The following is a 22,312-nucleotide window of genomic DNA, read 5'->3' on the forward strand; positions in this document are numbered from 1 at the left end:
TGGCTTTATTCTGTAGTGATTCTTGAGCTCGGGGATCTGGGAAACCCATAATTAGTTGTTGGTCTGTTTGAACAGGGTGAACATTGAGCTGGGGGTGATGTGTATGATATTCCCAGATGCCATAGAAGCTACAGGTCAGCACCGCAGTCGCCTACAGGTGCTGTATCATCTGAACAATAAGCTGTTATGTTCTTCTGAATGACAGACATGAGCATTTCAATAGGAGACAACTGAAGTTACTATGACCCACTGAATGTCTATGAACCACGCTGTTGTAATTTGTTCACAATGACAGTTGGAAAAAAAACAAAACACCAAAACTCTGTACCAAACCATAGATATTTATTTGTTCTGCACTTTCTTAAAGCACACCAATATTTTTGCATTGATGTAAAAGACTTCACAATGCAAGCACATTCACTAGGGCATGGTGAAAAAGTGGTTAGTGCTTTTGCCTTACAATAACCAGAGGTTCCTGTTCGATTCCTCATTTTTCTGTATGGAGTTTGCATGTTCTTCCTGTGAATGTGGGATTTTCTCCACTTTCCTGTCATATTCCAAACACATGAAGTATTAGGTCAATTGGACAGAGTATAGGATTGGAGTGAATGTCAGTGTGAACAGTTGTTTGTGTATATGTGGCCCTGCAATGGGCTGTTTACTTTGTCTTCACCCTATGACTGCTCAGCTGTCGGCTTGTCAGGATTGAGCTGTAGAAGATGAATGAATGAATACATGAATGAATGAACACACTCATGCATTTAGTTTGTTATCCCACAACTCTTCACAGTGCAGTGTCAGGCTGATCCTCCTGGGCCTCGGCTGTCTGTTAGCATGGCAGGTTGTGTGAAAGGAAAAGTCATCAGCTCTGACCTGAGGTCCAGAGCAGCCACTGGGAGGAATCAATTCCCACCCTTAGATCACTGCGGCGGTGTTATCTTAAACTTGAGGCTTTCGCTCTGACATGAAGGAATGTCACCTCTGAACATTTGAAACACACACACACACACACACACAGATAGACGTGGAAAGGAAGATTTCTCACGCCTACTAAAGAGGTAAATTCATTTCACAGAGAGTGAGAGAATGAAAGAAAGAGAGCAGTGGCACTGCTCCCACTGCCCTTTGATGTTGAAGGTGATGGGTAGACTGCTTGTTATCAGTGTGAGGGCATGATTTATAGGCTCTTTGATGGCTGGCACTCAGACTGGAACACGGTCTCTGTGCTCATTAATCAGAGCTCATATCTGCACGCTTTGGTCCTTAAACAAATTCAAATGTCAAAGGTGCACGCCTGTGTGTTTTCCAGTAATGCCAGCTGCTGTAAGTCTTAGGAAAAAGGTCTTTCGCTGACGCTGACAGTCAAGACATTTACATACAGGTAATATAAGCTACAGTATCCCAGAGGGCATTTACTTATATATGAAATGAATTCAGTAATTGTGCTCTGATCAATGGCCTCAAAAGCATCTTTTAAGCTGTTAGCTGTTAGCAAGTTAAACAACAACGAGGGGCAACTCCAGCTTTACAGGAGCAGTAAATGTTGATTATTTTACCTCTAGTGACCTTCATCAACTTTGTTGGTTTGTATTATTTGACTCTCTTTTTGTTTTGTTTTTTTGCAACTTACACAATTTGTTTCCCCAATAACATATACATGTCCAGCCAGCAGATGGTCTGGTATTTCACGTTAAATAAATCTAGCAGAGCTCTGCTGTCCTAAAATGCTTCTTTCGTCTTTGTTGTTCCTTGATTTCCATCACCCTCTGAGGTTCCCCATTATACAAGCTAAAAGGCACTGGTTTATATTTACCTCTGACACCACAAAAAGACAGGGGGGAAAGGAAGTCGGGCTCACACACACACACACACACATTTGGGGGAGAAGGTGGGGAACACAAGAAAGACCAGACTAGAGTAGAAGTCTGGTTTCCATTAGTGGTAATTATCTGTTTCATCTTAACCTCAAGCAGTCAGTTCAAATGTAACTTTACCTGTGTATGTTTGTGCAAAGTTTCTATTTACGCTTGGCTGCTTTGGTCTCCAACATGAATCCAAAATCTAGAATTCAGATGCAGCATTATCAGGATGAAACCTTGACTAAAAATGTCAATAATCCCCTGACTCTTATAGGATGAATGCTTTCCTTACTGTCCGAGCATCAACGTTGAAAACTTGACTTGGCCAAAACATTTTGTTAAATGAACAAGTCATCGTTTTTAGAGCCAGCAGTCCATCACAGCAGGACAGGCCAAGACAAAGTAGTCTTTACTGAAGACTGATTTAAATCCAGGCCACACTGCGTCACACAAGACACAGGGTCAATAGTCTTGATCTCAACAACAAACAAAATAAAATAAAATCACCGCAATAATCCTTAGTCAGTACAATTGGTTGAACATTAGACTCTCCCTGGAAAACCAGATGTTCTTGTTATTTTTAAGTCAGTTTATATTTGAACATTTTACACAAACACAAAAGCATGTCAAAGACTGTCATATTTCAATTGTTACAGTTTAAAGCGATGGCATTCGACCACAGCTCTGAAACTTGATGAGCGCACACACTGAGACACACATGTTTCTTGAGGTTGGTGCCAACCTCGACCACTATTCTTGACCCATGACCTCTCAAACTGACCCTGTCCTGTGCTACAGCGACCCCCAGCTGGACAACAAGCCAGCACAGTTATTTCCACTGAATGAGTGCTATTTCTTCACAGATGCAGAGTAAAAAAAACAGATGAAGCAGGAAGTTGGACATATCAAATTGTAATGAGAAGTTTAGAAATAAATAAAATGGAATTCTGGAATAGAGGGAAAGGCTCCAGAACTGAAGAAAAGGAGGCAGGAAGGAGGAACTAAACTTATGGGAATCCTCTCAGTGTTCCTGCCCAGGGCTGTTTATCTTGCAGATTGAGTTAAGCACAAGCCTCTTATAACTCTCCACATACCAGACAATATCACAGTCCCCCGCTTTACGAATATAAACATAGGCGCTTTATCAAAGACCGGCAGGGTTCATTCAAACACATAGGCTCTTTTTCTTAACTTAATTTACTGCACCCTATACAACGTTCCTTTATTGAGTTTTGGCTGTTTAGACGTCTAATTTAGGGCTGAAAATGGGGAGCATTAGGGGGTCTATTGATGAATCTCAAAATGGGTTTTCTCCGTGTTTACCTTTTCGAAACCACACTGCTTTCTTATCAAGCTTAGATCTATGAACTATCGGTATGGAAAAGCCCTACAGGTCACGCACAACACGGTGTGTGTGATTTCCACAGAGAGAAGGCATTGTTGAGGGAAACACAGGAGCATTCACAATGACCAGAGTGTGGTTTTAAATGTGGAAATGTGTGTTTCCCTGTTGTGCTAACAGTGGCGAGGATTGTCTTGAGTCAATGCATAAAAACTGAGGCTTGTCTGACACACACACACACACACATAGTGACGCACACACACAGAAACCCGTCTTTAGAAACCCAGTCCACGCCCGTTGGACGGCACACACACACATAGTGACGCACACAATAAGAGAAAAGGAAAGATGGGGAAAGAGAGAGTTAAACCATCTAGTGTTTTTGAGAGAATATTCTCTAAGAGCAATAACTGCAGAGCAGTCACAGTTATGGGTGTTCTGAGAGCCTTTCTCTCTCTAGCTCTCTGTGTGTCTCTTGCTACCTCTTGTGCACACAGACACACACACAAACACACACGTCAGACACACTGGAGTAAAGTGAAGGATGACTTGGCAGTAACAGCCTCTCCAGCCTCAGAGTGGGTCTTAGGGGAGCTGTGCTGGGAGAGAACTCAATGTTAGAGTTGCTGCAGCCACTGGAGTTCACTGTGAGGTGGTCTGTGATTCTTTCTCCACCTTCCTGATTCCCCTCGTCTCTATTTACTTTGAGGTCTCCTTCCACCATGTATGCTACAGTCTCTCTTTCCCCCCAAACCCTTTGCTCTTACTCCTTATCATATTATCACCTTCTACTGTATCACCTTTTACTGTATCCTCTAGTAATCACTCTCTATCCCTACTTTATAGTTTTCAACTTTGTTTGGTGGCTGTGTGCATACAACAGTGAAGAGCCTGAGTGCACTTGAAAATAGGGGGAAGAAATTGAAAGACAAAGTGAAAAGTGCTGGGACTATAAGAAAACAAAGATCTGCTGATGCAGAGCTCATGAGTGGCCTGTATTTTTCTAGCGTGTGTGTCCATGTATGCTTATTTTTCCTGCAAATGTTTAATATTAGAATGCTATGTTTGCTTTCCCTCGTCTATTGTTTGTCTGTCTGTCTGTGTATCCCTCCCTGTCTCTCTTACCCTGATGATGTTAGTTGTGTGATCTTTGGTGTCATATGAACCACTGCATGTTTTTTAGATCTCATAAAACAAGCCAAAATGCCCCATAATTCTCTTCCTGTCTCTCACTGCCTGGTAGGAATTAGTGCCAACTTTTTAACCCACTCTCACACCCAAACACAGGCACTGAGCAGTCATGGCATGGAGCAGGATGTGTAAAGTAACACTCACTGTTAAAAAGAGGCAAAGGGCCTTGGGAAGACCAAAGGCACTTATAAAAGCAAGGACACTTTTACACAGAGATGGTGAGAGAGACAGGAAGACAGAGAGACAGTGGGAGAGAATAGTAGAGGTGTGTGTGTAAGAAAGAAAGAGAGGGGGGAGATGTAGAAAGGGAGAGAGAGAGAGAGAGAGAGAGCATGAGGTAGTTATAAATAGTCAGATCATCTGGAGTACATTAGAGGTACAGTTTTTAAGTGAACAGGTCCGCTACCTGCAGCCACAGAAACCTCAGAGCATACTCTGCATACCCCCAAATACAGAGGAGGGGAGGGGGGGGGGGGGGGGGGGGAGAGAGAGAGAGAAAACATGAGAGACAATACTGCATGGAGAGAAAAACTATTAATACCGCTGCTTATTTTTCCATTGCTTCGCCAACAACTGATTTAAATGTTGAAGTACCAGACAGGGTGGGCATCTGAGAGGAAATGCCTCGCACAACACAGAGTAATACAACCTGACTGTGGTAAACCCTGGTTTTCTAAGGTATTCCAAAAGAATATCAGCGCTGCCATTAAACTGAGGCCTTGACATTAAACAAAAAAAAAATATCTGAATGAGGACGTTTGTCTCAGAACTGACTGGCACCTGCAGGCACTGATTTACAATTGGCCATTCTGCTTTTATTTATTTTTATTTTGTCAAACATGTTGCTTTTTTCCTTCCATGTAGGTGGTGCTATTAACACAGTAATAAGGACTTGGTCGGTACAATATAATATTCTATATTTGTTTAACAAAAGCTCTCCTTTAGCTTCGTTGTTCATAAATAATCTTTAATGTGTGCCTTGTTGAAAGACCCTTTCATCATGCAGGTCTTTATCCTCCAAATATCAAACTGTAAGAAAATCAGCTAAAGTAATAGTTTGTACTTTGAACTAATGACTAATAATGCTGTTTTAGACATTTTCTCTTTATAGAATCATCTTGACTTTTTCCACTCTAAGACCCTAAAATTCAAGAGTTTGGAAGTGAAGGAAGTGGACCCTCCCCCCATAGCACATTTACACTCACATACGCTGAAACCTGACACACAGGAAGTGGTCCTGCGCAGCATCATGTCAGGCTGGACAAATTATTCACAACGCATTATTCAAAACGCACCTTTTCCTCCCCTTCTTTTCCTCTCATGCCCGACTCCCTATTTGTCGTCATTGCAGTTACTGTTTTCCTTTTACCTTCTCCAGGGAGAACCAGTCAAGGAGACAAAAAGCTCTGCTACCTGTGATATCTCAAAATGAGCTGCGTTCTGTCGTGCAACAGGCCGTTGCTGTAGTTGCACAGGCTCGATATTTCTGGGAAACGTTCTCCTGCAGTGTTCCCCAAAGGTTTGTGGTATTCCTGCCCACAGTATCCCCAAAACGTTTTTAAGGAATTTCCTAAAAGGATGAAATGCACATTAATTTGAACTCTTTTGAACAGTGAAACTTCGATCCCCCTCATTTCTGTGAGGCTGTGTTATTTAAGTGTTTATAAATAAAGGTAAAGCTTTAATTTATTATTTACTGGTGAAGAATTATCCTCCTAAATCATACATTTTATTTAATTTTATAATTTATTTGATGTAATTAATGCAAAAAAGTTTAATCCAAAAGCAGCCTGGCTCCTTTGATTTGCAGCTTCACTTTTTCTGGGATGATTCAGTCCATTTCTTTTATATGGTCTGTGGCTGGACCTCACATTTGTAATATATTTTTTAATTCCCTACAGTCATATTACAGCCACTAAAGTGTCAGCATGTGCAGAGTGATCCTCACTGATTACTGTATGTTGCTATAAACCCCATAGACTGTGTGAGAGTGATGAGAGCCAGGCGTCTGTTGTTGCAGACAGGTTGTGATTCAGCCTAAAATAACAGCGTGTGGAAAATTCAATTGATTTTGTGATGAATTTTTTTTGCTTAGGTTCTCTGTTTCTCACCTTTTCTACACACACATACGCACAACTTGTGCGGTCACATTTTTATTCTTACCAAATTACTTACTCTGCTTTCTTTACTAATGCTATTCTGAGAAATAAGTTACCTATAAAGACACTATTTCATGTCACAGCAGTTCCTATATGGTTTTACTAATGATCACACAGTTATGCACCAGGAAGTGTTCACCCTATTACTGACCCGGGCTGTTACTGTGTGCAGCAGAGACAAGGGTCACAGGGGAGAGGGCTGTGTTAAGTGGAGTTTGGAAAACCAGAACTCATACACACTTTTCCCTGAGGCAAGTTTTTATGGAACAACTCTTGGTGACACACACACACACGCACACACTCATAACTGTCTGATTCAGAAGTAAACATCTTGCTCAATTCATAGTCTTGGTGCCGTGGGCTATAGTTGGCCCCACTGGCCCACCCTGCTGACCCTTGTTACTGTGGTGATTAGGTACTGGGAGGCCTCATCTGCAAACATTTAGCCAGTGTCACCCCTAATCTACTCTACCACCACCACGGGCACAGTAGCAATAATTGATTAATTGATAGAATGTAATTGATTTTACAGTGTAGCTTGTACTCTGATCAATGTGTTTCAATATTGAAACATTAAAACCATGAAAATAAGAATGTATACTTTTTGTCATTGTAAATTTGACTATTGTGTCTTTTGAAGAATGCCATGCTCTCTGGTGACATTTTGGAAAAACAAGGTTACGAGAGAAGAAAAGCCATTACATTCATTTCCTTTCTCATTAAATTACCATTTGCTGTCACATTCCGTTTTCTGACCTCTGAACTGTGACACAGCAGTCCTGCTGCTGGGTCTGTCCAACATGGACTCCGTGCCTCAGGTCAGTTGTTGGCTTACTTACTGACTATAGTGTGTTACTTGTAAAATAATGACTCACTTAAATTAACAAATAAATTATTGTTTATATTTACAATGTTGCCACTACATATCACCACGTACAAAACTGAAATACCAGATTCACTTATAAATTACTAAAAAACGTTTTAAATTCAGTTTTCCTGTCTGTAATTCTTTTAAATGATAATGTTTGGGATTGTTTTCTTATTTGTACGACTTCTTTAAATGAATTTTGGGGGATATTTATTTATATATATATTAGCAATAAATGTATTCATTCAACATTTGATTTGAAGGTGTGTTCAAAATGAATAATACACAACGCGCAGAACTCACTTTTTTGATGTGATCCCATGGTTTAATTAAGGGGAGAAACAAACATTTAAATCTAGTAATATAACAATTATGATATTTAGAAAAAAAATTACATAATGTGGATTAGTAGGGACCCCTAGTGAAACATATTGAGCACTCCACAACTTTATATTTGTGATTATATATGTACATGGTAAGGATAGTAAGGATGCATAAGGATAATATTTATGGATTGTTTGAAGAATTAATTAAAATGCAAATTTTAAAATGAGTCGGTGAATGTTTTCAGTAGCGCAGAGTTTTCAAGTGTATGTTGTTGTTTTCCCCCTGTTTTTTTCCTCCTCACGTAAACATGGTCAAGTCCTTAAAGGCATACATTTTAAAAGTTACATAAAGTTTTCAATTTATTTACAAAAATTCTGATTTGGGTCAGAATCTGCAGCGTTTATTAATGGGTTGACCGGAAATAATCAAGGGCTGTGTTGTGGTGTACAGAACGGATCTAAAGAGTGAGTGTGCTGCCCTCTACTGAAAATTGAGTAGCAACACAGAATGATTACAAGCGTCTAGTAAACCGTTCTGTGCGCCTATGTCCACCTCCCCCACGAGCTCCTGCCGGCCGATGTGACATGTAGCTCAGGTTAATGAAGTTGCCACCGGGGTAATGCATTATAGATAATCACCAGGATTGCAGATAGCGCTGGTCAACCATGTGATCAAAATGCTCTCTAGTCTCTCCTGTTCTCTTTATTAATAATGCACCTTGTTGCACTTGAACGACAAACATCAATGAAACGCTACATTGTCAACGCATATTATATTTGAGAGTAACATGCAGAAAATACAAGAGAGTGCGGAATAGCCCAAATACGGTCTGCAAGGCGTAGAATTATAAGCGGTCTAGTCTATTCTCTAGTTTAAGTGCAAATACACATGATGCAATGCATATATATGACAACTCTGAGGACGTGTCCTCATTTACAATACGGAAGGCTAATTTGACTAATTTCAGTTTTTATATTTTTTGATTGGATTCAAAATATTTGTTTTCTAACACTGCATTTAATTGTGTAAATTAAAGTAGATATAATTTTATAAACATTTTATATACATCCGTAGTTTTAATTTAAGAAGAAAAAGTACCGTATTGTTTTTCTTTTAACAGTCTTTGAACATACCAAAGGATTTTGTGTAGTCTTACTTACTTTACTTACCACTACTTACTACAATTATTTTCGGGTTTGTCTATTCATAAATGGGAATTATGTTTGTTTACTTCAGCATAGTTAACAGAATACGACATACCATTATTATTATTATATTACATATAGCTGGCACCTGCCGTAACATTCTCATTAGAAGTTAACATATTTGTTTACCTCAAAATTATTGATTGTGAAATACTTAAAAATGCAGTTTCAAACTCATAAGTCAGATTTGAAGTAAAGCGTTTGTCTTTGCATTTGGTTGTGTCAGTCACGGGTGTGTTTGTGCGTCATCGCATGTCAGCCAATCACAGGGCGGCGTCCGGAAACGCAGCAGTAGAGACGTAAAGCTGGCAAACATGGCGACAATCCGAAGAGAGTCCGGGGACTGGAAATACGACCGTTTTTAACCAAGAAAGCAGTTTTTTTCTCGCCTGTTAAAATGTGGTGGGGTTAGCCACGGCCCTCGCACGCAGAGTTTCTTAGACGATGTTTGCAGAGGTGAGTGTGGCTTAACGTTAAATGTGTCCGGGGAGTTTGTTTTCCCAGTGACAAGCAGGGCTAGTTAGCATGTAGCGGCTAGCTTCAGCGCCGTCTCTACAGGTAAACACAGGGAGTCTGTCAGGGGAAATGACGGGTTGTACCTCTGCTGTCTGTCTGCTATATGTGGCACATAGCCCTGGATTACACCTCCGACGCCCACTTAATGCGATGAACAGTGCTGGAATTAGCTTCACGTTCAGCAAGTAGTATTAGTGACAGTATGCGTTTAGATTATGAGTGACGTCCCTCGCCAACGAATTTCTGCATTTCAAGAAATCAAGGTGAGCTCAGTGTTAGCCCTCTTGCGAGTAATGCGAGATAAAACCGTATGTAAATTGTGTAGAAGTGATTTCTGGAAGGTGGGTGGCCTCTTACATACATTACGCAGTGACAGGTAATTATCGGGCATTTGTGTCTTACTGCACTTCCTTCTCATTCCACTTAAACTCTGGGGGGACTCTGACACGTTTTTATATAGCTACACATTAGTATTCGACCTGTCTGGAAGATTAAAACATTTCTCTTGCCAGACTCGGACAACTAGGTTATCTCAGGCTTGTCCTGAAATATTAATAGTGTACTGAGAGACCACTGTAGGTCCCCAGTCATTGCATGGATTGTTTGAAGAATTCTAAAGTATTTGCTTAGTGTTATGCATTAACCTGCCCGTTCCCCTGCACCTGCTACTATCAATGCAGTTTAAATGCCATGTTCCACAGGTTGAATTGTAACTTGTTAGTCTGAGATCATTGATAAATCCTGAACCTTTAAGTGTTTATTATAAATTACTTTTCTTAAGTTTTCTCAGTTTCAGTTGAGAACATGTTGCTCCAAAATAATAATTGTAATATTAATTTAGGGTATTCAAACTGTTCAACAAAAATGTATAGCATGAAATATCTTTATTTTTTGTGTTTGCAAACTCTTTTTTTGTATTTAATTCAATTGTCTTTGTCCACATTATAATATGTTAGGCCTGGCAAAAAACAATATACCACTGATGTAGGTAGGAAGGGAATGCCATTGTATTGGCTGAGATTGACATGATGTTTATGCTTGTTTGTAAGTGGCATTATCAAGTCAAAGTCACAGAACATTTCTGGAATGTATAAGGTCTCTGATCCAGCCTGTGATCTTTTTTCTTTGTGCTCATCTTGTCCCTTTCATTTGTGCTACGGTTGTCTTCATATATGCCGCCATATCAAGTCTCATTCCACTTCAGCACTTAATCTAGCCTCCACTGCTAAGGAATGATCAGACTCATTTACATAAAAACCTACTCCACCCTACCCCCCCCCCCCCCCCCCCCCCCCCCCCCCTTTTGTGTGGGTTGACCCTTTTGTGTGGGTTGATGATACTGTGAATACAGAAAAAATATATCACATTTAGTTTATGACGGAGATTACTAGGGATTGGCATGAGTTTTCCAACAATGTTAAAGAGCTAGCATCAACTGACTCATCCATTTGACCTGCAGAAGGTGTGAACATAACCGCACCCATAGATCAACACCAGATGTCAAGCGTTGTCATCCGACATTGTAAATTTGTTGGTGCTGAGAGGAAATACTGCCCTTATCTTGAAAGAGAGCTGAAGACCTGCTTCCCTTCAGTGGAAGAATACAGTATGCACTTGTTCAGCCAGACTTTGCAGTTGGGATTTACATCATTTCCAGACAACAGAAAGATTGTGCTGTTAATTCATGTCACCATATGAATTGAATTCAAACATTCATATAAAACCTCATACACAAGGTCTGGGCACTTCATACGTAGTATCACATCATAGTGACTGTTGATATGAGCCCACGGACTGCACTTTGTGTACTTAATGCCTGCAGTATGAGCCCACAGCCTATTATTAGACTAAATTGCGATCACACAGTGATAACACGGCAGTGTTTCTTCTCTATGTAGTTATGTTATGACAGCAGCTGGCAGGATGCTGACACAATGGTAAGGTAGCACAAGTGTTTCTCTTTTCTGTAGAAACCAGTGAAGTTTCAACATTCATCACTTTCCTTTGCTGACCATTTATTAATGAAATATTTTAATCCAGCTGTTACTCATATGCTGTATGCTTAAATGAAATATTTCTCCCACAGTAACATACTTCTGTTACTTTTATTAGTTAAGTTCAGTTCACTGTCAGGCCATGCAAATATTGTGACCCAGACAAAGCTCAGTTTAACAAAGAAATTTGTCTTGTCTGTTATTACTTGAATGCGCGGATGTCCGGACAGCAAAATGTGTCCAAACAGGCTCAACTACTCCTTCTTTTGCAAGTCATGACTGGTTGGAACAATTGTAGGCTTAATGACAACAGTGAGAGAACGTGGCGGTTGAAGGAGACTCCTATTGTTATGGTTTGAGCAACATCAAAAGAGATATGAAGGAAGTCTCTTGTAAAGACTACTAGGTGTACATCGTGCCAGAAATAATTGGTCTATTTAAAGACATAAAAAATTACACACTAGAGTCAGGCTGTCATCCATTTGAACCTATGTAAAGTTCATCCAGCAGGTCACGGTATTGTATACAGACACAAGATAACAGTGTGATAACCCTCTCACAATTGCTTGGGTCCACCTGATGTTGACCAATCACTTGGCTGGACAACAGTTATCTTGCTCATAGCACAGTCTGATACATCAGCTAATGCTTGTTCAGGTCTTTTGAAGTATTGAATTCAAACCTGATTAACTTCGCATGGGCTAAGAACCAAGTGCAACGATGTTTGTTGATGTAGTATATTCAAAAGAACTGATAAGAGCAAACTTCTCTGTCCGTTTAGGTACACTTCCAAGACATCTGAAGAATAGGAATCCCTGCACATCCTTATGTATCAGCGACTTATAGGGAACACTTTCTAGTAGTGGTGCATTCAGTGGCATGCTTGCATGAGAACGTATTTAAACATTGCTCATTTGGGTAACATTAGTAATGTGTGACGTCAGTGATGCCACTGTGTAAAAGCAGCAGTGACAGCAGCGGGTGACAGGGTAGCCTGTGAGTAGAGCGTTGTTGAGAATGACTAGGCTGCGGAGGCTTGGCTTTATATGAGATTTGATAACCAACACTCTTGAGTCATTACAGCCAACCATCTGTTCTGGTGATTAACACCAAAGCCCATCACACACACACACACACACACACACACACACGTAAACATCCAGGCAGATCACAGTGATTATACAGATAAAACAGCACTATACACATGACACATGACAATAAACATAACATGTGGTGCACTTATTTAAACACACAACCATGCACTTAACCCAAAAATTGGTATAGCTGTCATAAAAGATGAATGTCTTAATTGGTTGCCCTAATTTCAGGCAGATTAATGTCATTCTTAATGAGCGTCTTAAAGGTTATAATTTTTGCCACATTTCAGGCCACGGCTTAAAAACTACTTATGAGGAGATGTTTCTATCCTTGTCATCCTCTCATCAATTCAATGTTGAAATTGTTTGAAATTGTGCTAAAAGCAGCATCTTAAGCACTCAAATTGATTTCCTATTGACCTTTTTTAGCCTAAGCCGATGGAAATCCTTTATTTGTTTTCAAGCTCAAGTGCTGTGACCGTCGAGAAGATGCACAAATCACAGTGGCTTGAAAGGAGACAACCCAAATGACAGACTGTTGTGTGACATCTGAGTAAAATTACAGCTCTGCTCTCCGAGCTGTGGAATTTATGGAGCCTGATGTGCCGTGGAGCTGCAGCAGGTCAGATGATGTCCGCCGCGGAGGTGGTTGTAACATTTTCTGTGGAGGAATTTGGTTCCACACATGCCAACAAAGACGTGTCACGGTGCTGTCCACTTGTTACTGGATTACTAAAGGACGAAGTTATACTGGAGTATTGTGATAAACCTAGACATCTGCAGTAGTCTTGCACAAAATTATTTATTTATTTATGTAGTGGTTTGAAGCCAAATGTTACAGCTATAACAAACATAAATGTTTCCAGTTCTGTTTTATCATTCTCTATAAATTAAATGAAAAAAAAAACAGTATACATTTTCTATTCCTTTCTGCATGCAGTGGTGCTACTAAACATAGTTATCTGGGATTTGACCCATGTTCCAGACACACTGTTCAGCCAGGTTAATGTATGTCATCGATTGTCCGTAGATGGATGTGCCAGAGAGAACAATCTGTCAGTGTCCTGAAGTAGCTCCCTCTGTTTCCATCTCTCTTTCCTCACCCTGGTCATCCCTCCTCCCTGCCCTCCCTATCTGGCTTCATCAGTGGAGCTGATTATCTAAAGAACTTGGCATAAGAAAGTAGGACAGCTGGAGATCATCACTGCTGATCATCACAAAGTCTGTCACTAACCTTGAAGGCCGCACCATGTGACTGTCAAGAGTTTTCACACCTCACCACTGTATAATGTGTAGTAAAATGGCATTTTTCACATTAGTATATGGTGAGTGGCACAATGCTACAGTTTTTTTTCTTCTCTTTGCATTGCACGGCCCGGTTTCACATGACCGTCTCCAGCCTGCTGCTGGAGTTTGTGTAGGTTCATCTTTCACTTAACAACTCACAGCTCCTGGTCCACGTTAACCAAAACACCTGTGCTCTACATACCTGTACAACCAGATGAATACTGTTTATTTTAATTAGTTAGACATTAGCATTAAGAAAAATAATTGATTGTTACCACAGAGTCTGACTGAACACTGTCATCTGTTCAGCTGGAATTTGTATCTGCTGTACTGTAAATACTGCTGACTTTGTATGTAATGCAGTCAGAGCTCACTCTGCTGGATAAATTAGGTGAAGACATTATTCTTTCTATACAAAAAAGCGATATTGTGTCTACTAAGCAGAAATTGGCATTTAATATAAATCAGGTGTATTATTAGTGATAAAAAGTCGCAATTATTGTGTCTTTGAATAACAGGGAACATTAAATGTGTGTTTTGTCTTTTTCTCTCAGGCCAGTCTGTCCATCTGGGGATGGGGGGGTCTTGGAGTTGTGTTGTTTCTCGTCACCTTTGGACCCTTTGCCATTTTCTACCTGGCTTTTTATATCTTCTGCTTTGTTGGAGGGTAAGCACCAGCTTATAATCCTACTTCACATCTTCAGATGACAGGAGCTCCAACTTATTACATCTTCACCTCTGTTGGTTCCTCAGGGGTTTTGTGGTCACTCTGCTTTATGGAAAAATCAACTCTGAGAAATACCTGGAAAAATGCGAGCATTCCTACCTTTCACCTACACAGATTGGTATAGTAAAGGTACAACAACTGTGAATAACTGACATATTGCTGATTCATTATTGTCCTTGAATACATATTAATTCCAAGATCACAAAATGTTAATTAATTGAGTTCTGTATTTTGAAGATATTGGATGAAATGAAGCTGGAAACAAGGACGATAAAGATCGACCGGAGACTGACAGGCTCCAGTTTTATCGACGAACCACTACAACAGGTCCGTTCGACCTTGTACCAGGAGGAGCTTTGCATTTACATGGTGTCACTATAGAATTTTAAGATTGTTTTCCTTTACAGTTAGCTCCAAAAAGTTTTCTTTATCTGATTTTCAATATGTGAAGTATATTTAAATAAACGTGTTTTCTAGAAAATAAACAAGCACACTGCAAGTGCATAAATTTTCTTTTGACAATTGACAATTTAGAGTCTGAGTGTAATCATTCATTTCTCTCCACTAATGTTTTCTAGAGACAGTGAATGGTTATTGCTGCTATAACTGTTATGACCACAGTGCCAGTGTTGTAGAAATCATGTGCCGTTAGTGAGGTTGGTTTGTGATTCAGGTTCAAGATTTTGAAAGTTTTTCTGACTTTGAAAACAAGTTTTGTCATTTTTGTGTGGTCACAAAAAACTTCCACCACGACCTGTGCCATCAACATAACATGGACAGGAGGTGTTAGCTTGAGTCTGAGAGCCGTGTTTAGACTTTGTAAAAAAGAAAAATCATATATAAAGAGGTTCCTGCAAGTACTCATGTACGCATACTGTCATTTTAATGGTTTAACTTTTCTTCCTTCGTGTTCTCTCACTTTCTAGGTGATCCAGTTTGCTCTGAGAGATTACATCCAGTACTGGTACTATACTCTGAGTGAAGACGAATCCTTTTTATTAGAGATCAGACAGACACTACAGAATGCCCTGGTCCAGTTCTCTACACGGTACAAGAGCCAAACAAAATAAATATGTTATATATATTTTTTCAAATTTTTCAAAATTTTTTTCTATTTCTTTGAACATTTGTGTGTCAAGGTCTAAAGAAGTGGACTGGCAGCCTTACTTTACTACTCGCCTCGTCGATGACTTTGCCACCCATTTGCGTGTCTTTAGAAAAGCACAGGATCGTCTCCCTGACAGAGACGACAAGCAGAGTATGCTATAAACTTTCAATAATGTTTTTTTTTTCCTCTAATAAGCTGTAGTTTTGGGGAGGGGTGCCGTGGGATGTGACAACGTGAATGTAGTTGTGGTGTAGAATAATAATAATAATTTCAAATACAGGAGACATGTCAGAGGAGCTGGTGGACTCATTTTTTGAGGCTGAAGTGGAACTGGAAAGGAAGATTTGTCGAGATGTCGTGTGCACTTCGCACAGGGACGAAGAAGGTACACACACCTCTGGGAACGACTTTTGTATTTTACACTCGGCACATCAAATGTTACTGCTGTGTGAGCTCGTCGTAAGTAAAAGTCAAACAAACGCTGTGCCTGTGTTTGTCTGTGTGTCAGGTTTCCTTCGAGACTTGTGTGAACTGCTTCTGTATCTGTTACTACCTCCTGGAGATTTCCACAACAAGAACATGAGATACTTCCTACGGGTAAGGACACACACACACACATTGCTGTCACACTTACTCACCTGTCTCATCTTGTTTTAATTATATTGTTTAAAACACACTTAGGTCTTATATAAATTCCTGTATCTGCCACAAGCCTCCTATCTTTGTCATGATTTTAGGAGGTCTTGGCTCGTGGTGTGCTGCTACCCCTGATCAACCAGCTTAGTGACCCAGATTATATCAACCAGTTTGTCATCTGGATGGTGAGAAGAGAGAATTGAAACTATCATTGTTCTGTAACAACACCCAGGATTGGACTGTAATTATTATTATTGCACTTGTGTGTAGATTCGCGACTCCAGCTGTAACTACGAGGCCTTCCTGAACATCCTGAAGCTAACAGACAAACCTGCGGAACTGGAGGCTGTCAAGGACAAGGTTGTGGAGGAGCTACAGTATCTACGATCCCTGGACACTGCTGGAGATGGTGGGTGGTCTCTAGAACTAATACACACTTTTACCTTAACCCTAAAATTGATCACCCCGACAAAAAACTAAAACGAACTGAAACCAAGTTTAATTTTGAAGTCCATATGTGACAAGATTAGATTAATGTCTAAATGACAAACTGGACCTTAATAAATATAGTCCATGGTACAAGAATTGCTTAACAGATACTCACCCAAGCAATTTCCTGAACTGAAGAAAAAAAGAAACTTACAAGAAAAAAGAGTTAAATAAATAATAAATGCCTTTTACTTATGTCTTTCTAAAGTCTGTATGTTATTTTGTTTATTAGACATCAATGTCATCAAGAACCAGATCAACAGTCTTCTCTTTGTGAAGAAAGTGTGTGAGACCAGGGTACAGAGGTTACAGTCTGGCAAGGTAGGAGCCCAGAGAGATGGTCAAGGCATACATTTGAATTATTTAATAAGATTTAAGATAATTTAAAATCTTTTTTTTTAAAAATCTGCAAAACCATTTTTACACCGTTTTTAAACCTGTCTCATCTTGTGTCTTTTTGTAGGAGGTGGATGCCCTGAAGCTAGCAGCTAACTTTGGCAAGCTCTGTGTTATCCCACTGGAACACATCCTCGTCCACAACATTGCACTGCAGTTCTTCATGGGTAATTCTGATAAAGCATTTTCACGTTAACCAGAGTTCCAACAATCGCGCGAGTCGTCCAGCTACATTACTCATGAACATGTACGCTCATCCTTTTATAATCCATAACTCATTCAATCTGTCCGTAGTTTACTTTAGTTATGCTTCTCATGATTATCACACGACAGTGTCCAAAGTCCCCTTGACAGAGCAGAAGACAATGTTTATCAACTACAACTTAAGCCATGTCTGCTGTGGAAAAAAATGTCATTGCTTGTGGCTGTAGTCAGAAAAGTATTGTCTTCATAAAATTATTAAAAGTTTAAGTTTGTCATTACATGACAATTCACCATGGTCTCATTTTCAGATGATGTTAGAATAAAACTGAAAGCAAACATTTAGTTGTGGCAAAATAACCTGCTGATGCTGCAGAATTCACTCTCTTTCTTGATGCAGTTTTCTATTTAAAATAATTTAGCTGTGTGTAGAATCATTGCTTCTTCTGGACCAACCTCTGTGTCTCTGTTGATCCAGACTACATGCAGGCAGCAGGGGCACAGGCTGAGCTGTTCTTCTGGCTGACTGTAGAGGGTTACAGGGTGACGGCACAGCAGCAGCTGGAGGTCATGCAAAATTGGCAGAAGGATGGGAAGAAGCAACCCAGCGCCACCAAAGGGCTGCTGAAGGCCGCTGCACTGGGTGTCTACGAACAATACCTCTCAGACAAGGTTGGAAGCAGACTAGCTGCAGCGTCATGGTCAGTGCTGTTGGCAGAATACAATTCTAACGGTTGTGTTGTCCGTCGACATTTCTCTGTTTGCAAAAGGCGTCTCCAAGGGTGCAAGTGGACGAGGCATCGGTGATAAAACTGGGGGAGAAACTGCAGAGGGACGATCCAACACCAGAAATATTTGATGACATTCAGAGGAAGGTACAAAAACATCCAGCTATCCCTCTGATCATGTCTTCCTATCACATATCGTAACACACTTTTTTGACCACTGCTCATTCACACTGCTGTCTTTTCTCCCAGGTGTACGACATGATGCTACGAGACGAGCGCTACTATCCATCCTTTAAGCAGTGCCCTCTCTATGTCCGCATGCTAGCAGAGCTGGATATGTTGAAGGAACCGAGTTACAGAGGATCCGAAGACGGTGATGGAGAATCATTTAACGGCTCGCCTACAGGGAGCATTAACTTAGTAAGTCATTGTCCTGTAGTTCTATAGCAGGGCTCAGGAGAAGACTGACGTTCATGCCTTTAATTTTTCTTTGTGAATAATTTAACGCTTTTTATTGTAATAACATAGTTGATTGAACCCTAATTGTTGTGATTTTTAGTCTCTGGACGACTTTTCCAATTCCTGCCATGATGAATCTATGCACCTACATGCCTACATCTCTGACACAGGTAAACAGAAACACACACACACGGTAACTCCTCCTCTAACTTTTTCTGAGTTTGATTTAGGTTTTATGTGAATTTCCAGCCTCTCTCTGCATGTTTTATTCTTCAAACCTTAATTTCCCAACTCCATTCATCTGCAACTTTGTCACTTTCTTCCTGATTTATTTTTCCTTGTTTCTTCCATTCAGTCACTGTCACTGTTTTGTTTTCCCCCTTTCCTTCCTTTTTCTTTCTGTCATCTCCACACTTGTGCTCTCCATTCTTTATTTTCCTTGCGCTTCCTCCCCACTTTTTCTTTTCCCACTCCTTTCTTCCTTCTGCTTACATCAAACCTCCTCAAACTCCATCGGATTAATTGCCCCATCCAGTAGCTGATGCTTTTCTCCCGGGCTTCTCGGGTGCTACAGGGGTCTGCAACGACCACGGCAAAACCTATGCGCTGTACGCCATCACTGTGTTCAGACGCAGCCCCGACGGCAGTGAAGATTGTTGGAAGACCTACCGACGCTATTCCGACTTCCATGACTTCCATATGAGGATCACTGAACAGGTAGTGTCCACAGCAATGTTTGTGTGGCGGTCGTTGTAAAAGTCAAGAAAAGAAAGGTAACACATTAGAAACTTAAAGTTAAACTTAAAGTTGATTTATTTTTGCATACTTTGTTGTAGTTTGAGAACTTAGCATCAATCCTGAAGCTTCCAGGAAAAAAGACCTTTAACAACATGGACAGAGAGTTTCTGGAGAAGAGGAAAAAAGACCTCAATGCTTATCTACAGGTAACGTTATTGACAGTGTTTTTTATCTCCAGCTGCCCGACTGTTTCCTTCAGAATTATACTTTTAATATTTATCCATGTAACTTTGTAAAATTTGAGTTTTTGTTATTCATCCAGTTAATCTGGTCTAACAGTGATGGACCAGAATGCCCCTGGGTGGACCTAAAAATTAGTATAGAAGAGTTTTTAGTAGAGCAGAAAAGGCAAAACGCGAATAAATGGTTCATTGTTTTTGGCTTGTTTCAGGGAAAATTAATCACATAAAACAGACATTTTTAGGTCTTCCATAAATGAATCTGTCTCTGTGTGTGTATTCTTTTTTTTCAGTTGCTGCTTAACCCAGAGATGGTGAAGGCCTGCCCCACTCTCATCCCTTACGTCTATGACTTTCTAGAAAATAAGGCCTACAGTAAGGGCAAAGGAGAGTTTGCTCGAAAGGTCTGTTGAGGTTTTTACACAAAGTAAATGTACATTTCACCTTCCTGTATATGCTACAGGGCTATTGCATTATTGCTGTTATTACTTTAATACTCCAAAACTTGATAGTTCAAGTTTTCCTTGTTGTTATTTTATTGTGTGTTTTTCTTTTTTTCTTTGGTCACAAATATATTTGCTAAAATACAGTTTTCTTTTCAATTTTCTCATCAGATAGACACGTTTGTTAATCCTTTGAGGAGCTCCATGAGGAATGTGTCTAATGCGGTCAAAGCCCTACCAGACAGTTTGGCTGAAGGGATGACCAAGGTGTCTGACAACATGGGACGCATGTCAGAAAGACTGGGCCAAGACATCAAACAGTCCATACTAAAGGTGAAACCATCATTACTTCTATTTAACCTCTGCTGTTTGTCTTCATGCCTTCATTGACGGAACCTCTGCTTTTGTATGGTCCGACCTCTGCGCTCCCAGGTGCCTCCACTTCTTCCTAAGGCTGAAATTGACCCTGAACATTGTCGAGTATCTGCACAGCTTGACGACAACGTGAGTGGGTTGTGTTGTCCTTATCCGTCTCTGTGCTTGACAAAAACAGCCATTGAATGCCCTGTCTGTCCAGGTGGATGACAACATCCCACTGAGGGTCATGCTGCTGCTGATGGACGAGGTGTTTGATCTAAAAGAGAAAAACCAGTGGCTGCGCAGGAACATCAAGAACCTGCTGCAGCAGCTCATCAGAGCCACATACGGAGACACTATCAACAGGTCTGAGACACCCAGCGGTTTATTATTAAAGAAATGTTATGTAATGTCAGTTTCACGTGATGATTACAGATCATTAAATGTGTGGAAAAGAATTCAGGAATTCAACTTGTAACCTTAACAGTGCTCTTTTTGTCCTTGTAGAAAAATTGTGGAACACGTGGACTACATGACTTCACCGGAACAAGTGGCAGATTATGTCAAGAGGTTCAGGTAAGCCTATTCATCACTACCTTTACACCTTACTTAACCTCTCTGGTCACTGTAATTTGTAGTAACAGTTGACTGTTCAAACAGAGATTCCTATTGGCCCAATGGAATACTGGCTGAGACCCTGCCTCGTCGGGACAAGAGCGTCCGCATGCGGACACGAGTAGCTGCTAAGACTAGCCTGCTGGGTATCATGCCAGGTAAAATCACACAATTCAGTGTCCCATTTATCTACACTGAGTATAACAGGGCAAATTTTGGTTCAACAATTTTATGTCCCACTATATTTCTTGGCTGAATTTTGGCAATGCATGATAAAATATCTTTTTGGCATTTTATAGTCAGGCTTTAATTACATTTTTGGGGGGAGGGGGGAGTTGGCATTTCTGGGACTTTTAATTATGTTTTTTGTTTTTAAAATGTTTGGGAAAAGTCATAATATAGTTCTGATTTTTTGGTCAATTATTGACTGAGGAAACAGGACATAAGAAAGTGAAAGACTGCCTTCCACTGAACTTCCAATAAATCACTTGTGAACAAATTTTTTTTTCATGTTTATTAAAAAAACACACACACAAAACAGACAGGGTTGCTGGCCATTTGGCCTCTTTGCACTAGAAAGCATGCTGCAATGAACTATTTCCCAGGATTGTAAAGGCCTCACTGACATTACTCTGCTTCAGGTCAAAGTCCAGTTCATACAGTGATAAGTCTGAAGACTTCTCTAATATCTCTCCTCTTCTGTCCCTGCCACAGATGAACTGAAGCATATAATGGGAGCAGACACTACGAGAAAGGGGATCCTGGGCGTCTTCCACATGTTCCAGTACCAGCCCATGAACTGTCGGCTGGTCTATGTATTCCTGGTGGGCTTCCTGGAGACCATGTTCCCCCTTTCGCGAGCTCTTTGTGAAGCTGCACTCTCACTCACCACGTAACCATAAATATTGTGAGAAACTTAAATCCTCCTCCTTGAAGAGGTGACAGGAAGAAGACGATGATGACCTGAACGTCTTAACACAGTCGGACTTCAGAGGTAAGGGTAAGGGGCTTGATGTGAACAATGACGTGTGTGTAGCTGAATTTCTACCCTTCCATTCTGCTCACACACTCTGTGGTGAAAACACTCCTATTTATCCAGCGTAAAGTTTCTGTCAAGGCAGAAAACATGGATGAACAACAGAACCTTCTCTCTCTCCCTGTGACACACACGCACACATGCGCAAACACAAACAAATCCTGTAATTTGCACCAAGACTGAACATCAGTCTTTTATTTTAGCTTCTCTATTTTCTCCTACTTGTCAGACCTTTTAGTTGCATTCAGCTTTATCCTGGACAAGTCAATGCTGCTTCACGTGGTCTGGAAACAAG

At 40.4% G+C, this 22,312-nt stretch overlaps 1 protein-coding gene across 1 annotated transcript; it reads left to right on the forward strand.

Moving 5' to 3' along the window:
* Positions 1–9,414: 9,414 nt before the first annotated feature.
* snx13 (sorting nexin 13) lies at positions 9,415–22,277 on the forward strand. The gene is given in 26 exon segments (XM_017041315.2): positions 9,415–9,730; positions 14,400–14,512; positions 14,599–14,701; positions 14,810–14,899; positions 15,499–15,620; positions 15,712–15,830; positions 15,961–16,065; positions 16,189–16,277; positions 16,418–16,501; positions 16,587–16,725; positions 17,038–17,126; positions 17,269–17,368; positions 17,881–18,074; positions 18,173–18,277; positions 18,380–18,550; positions 18,690–18,759; positions 19,164–19,306; positions 19,426–19,533; positions 19,860–19,970; positions 20,181–20,342; positions 20,442–20,513; positions 20,587–20,732; positions 20,874–20,942; positions 21,027–21,139; positions 21,696–21,831; positions 21,833–22,277. Coding segments are annotated over 26 exon segments (2,892 nt in total). The 5' UTR covers positions 9,415–9,682; the 3' UTR covers positions 21,924–22,277.
* The last annotated feature ends 35 nt before the right edge of the window (positions 22,278–22,312 follow it).

This window comes from Cynoglossus semilaevis, chromosome 18, assembly GCF_000523025.1.
Source record: "Cynoglossus semilaevis isolate Cse_v1.0 chromosome 18, Cse_v1.0, whole genome shotgun sequence".
In the NCBI taxonomy this organism is placed as follows: Eukaryota; Metazoa; Chordata; class Actinopteri; order Pleuronectiformes; family Cynoglossidae; genus Cynoglossus; species Cynoglossus semilaevis.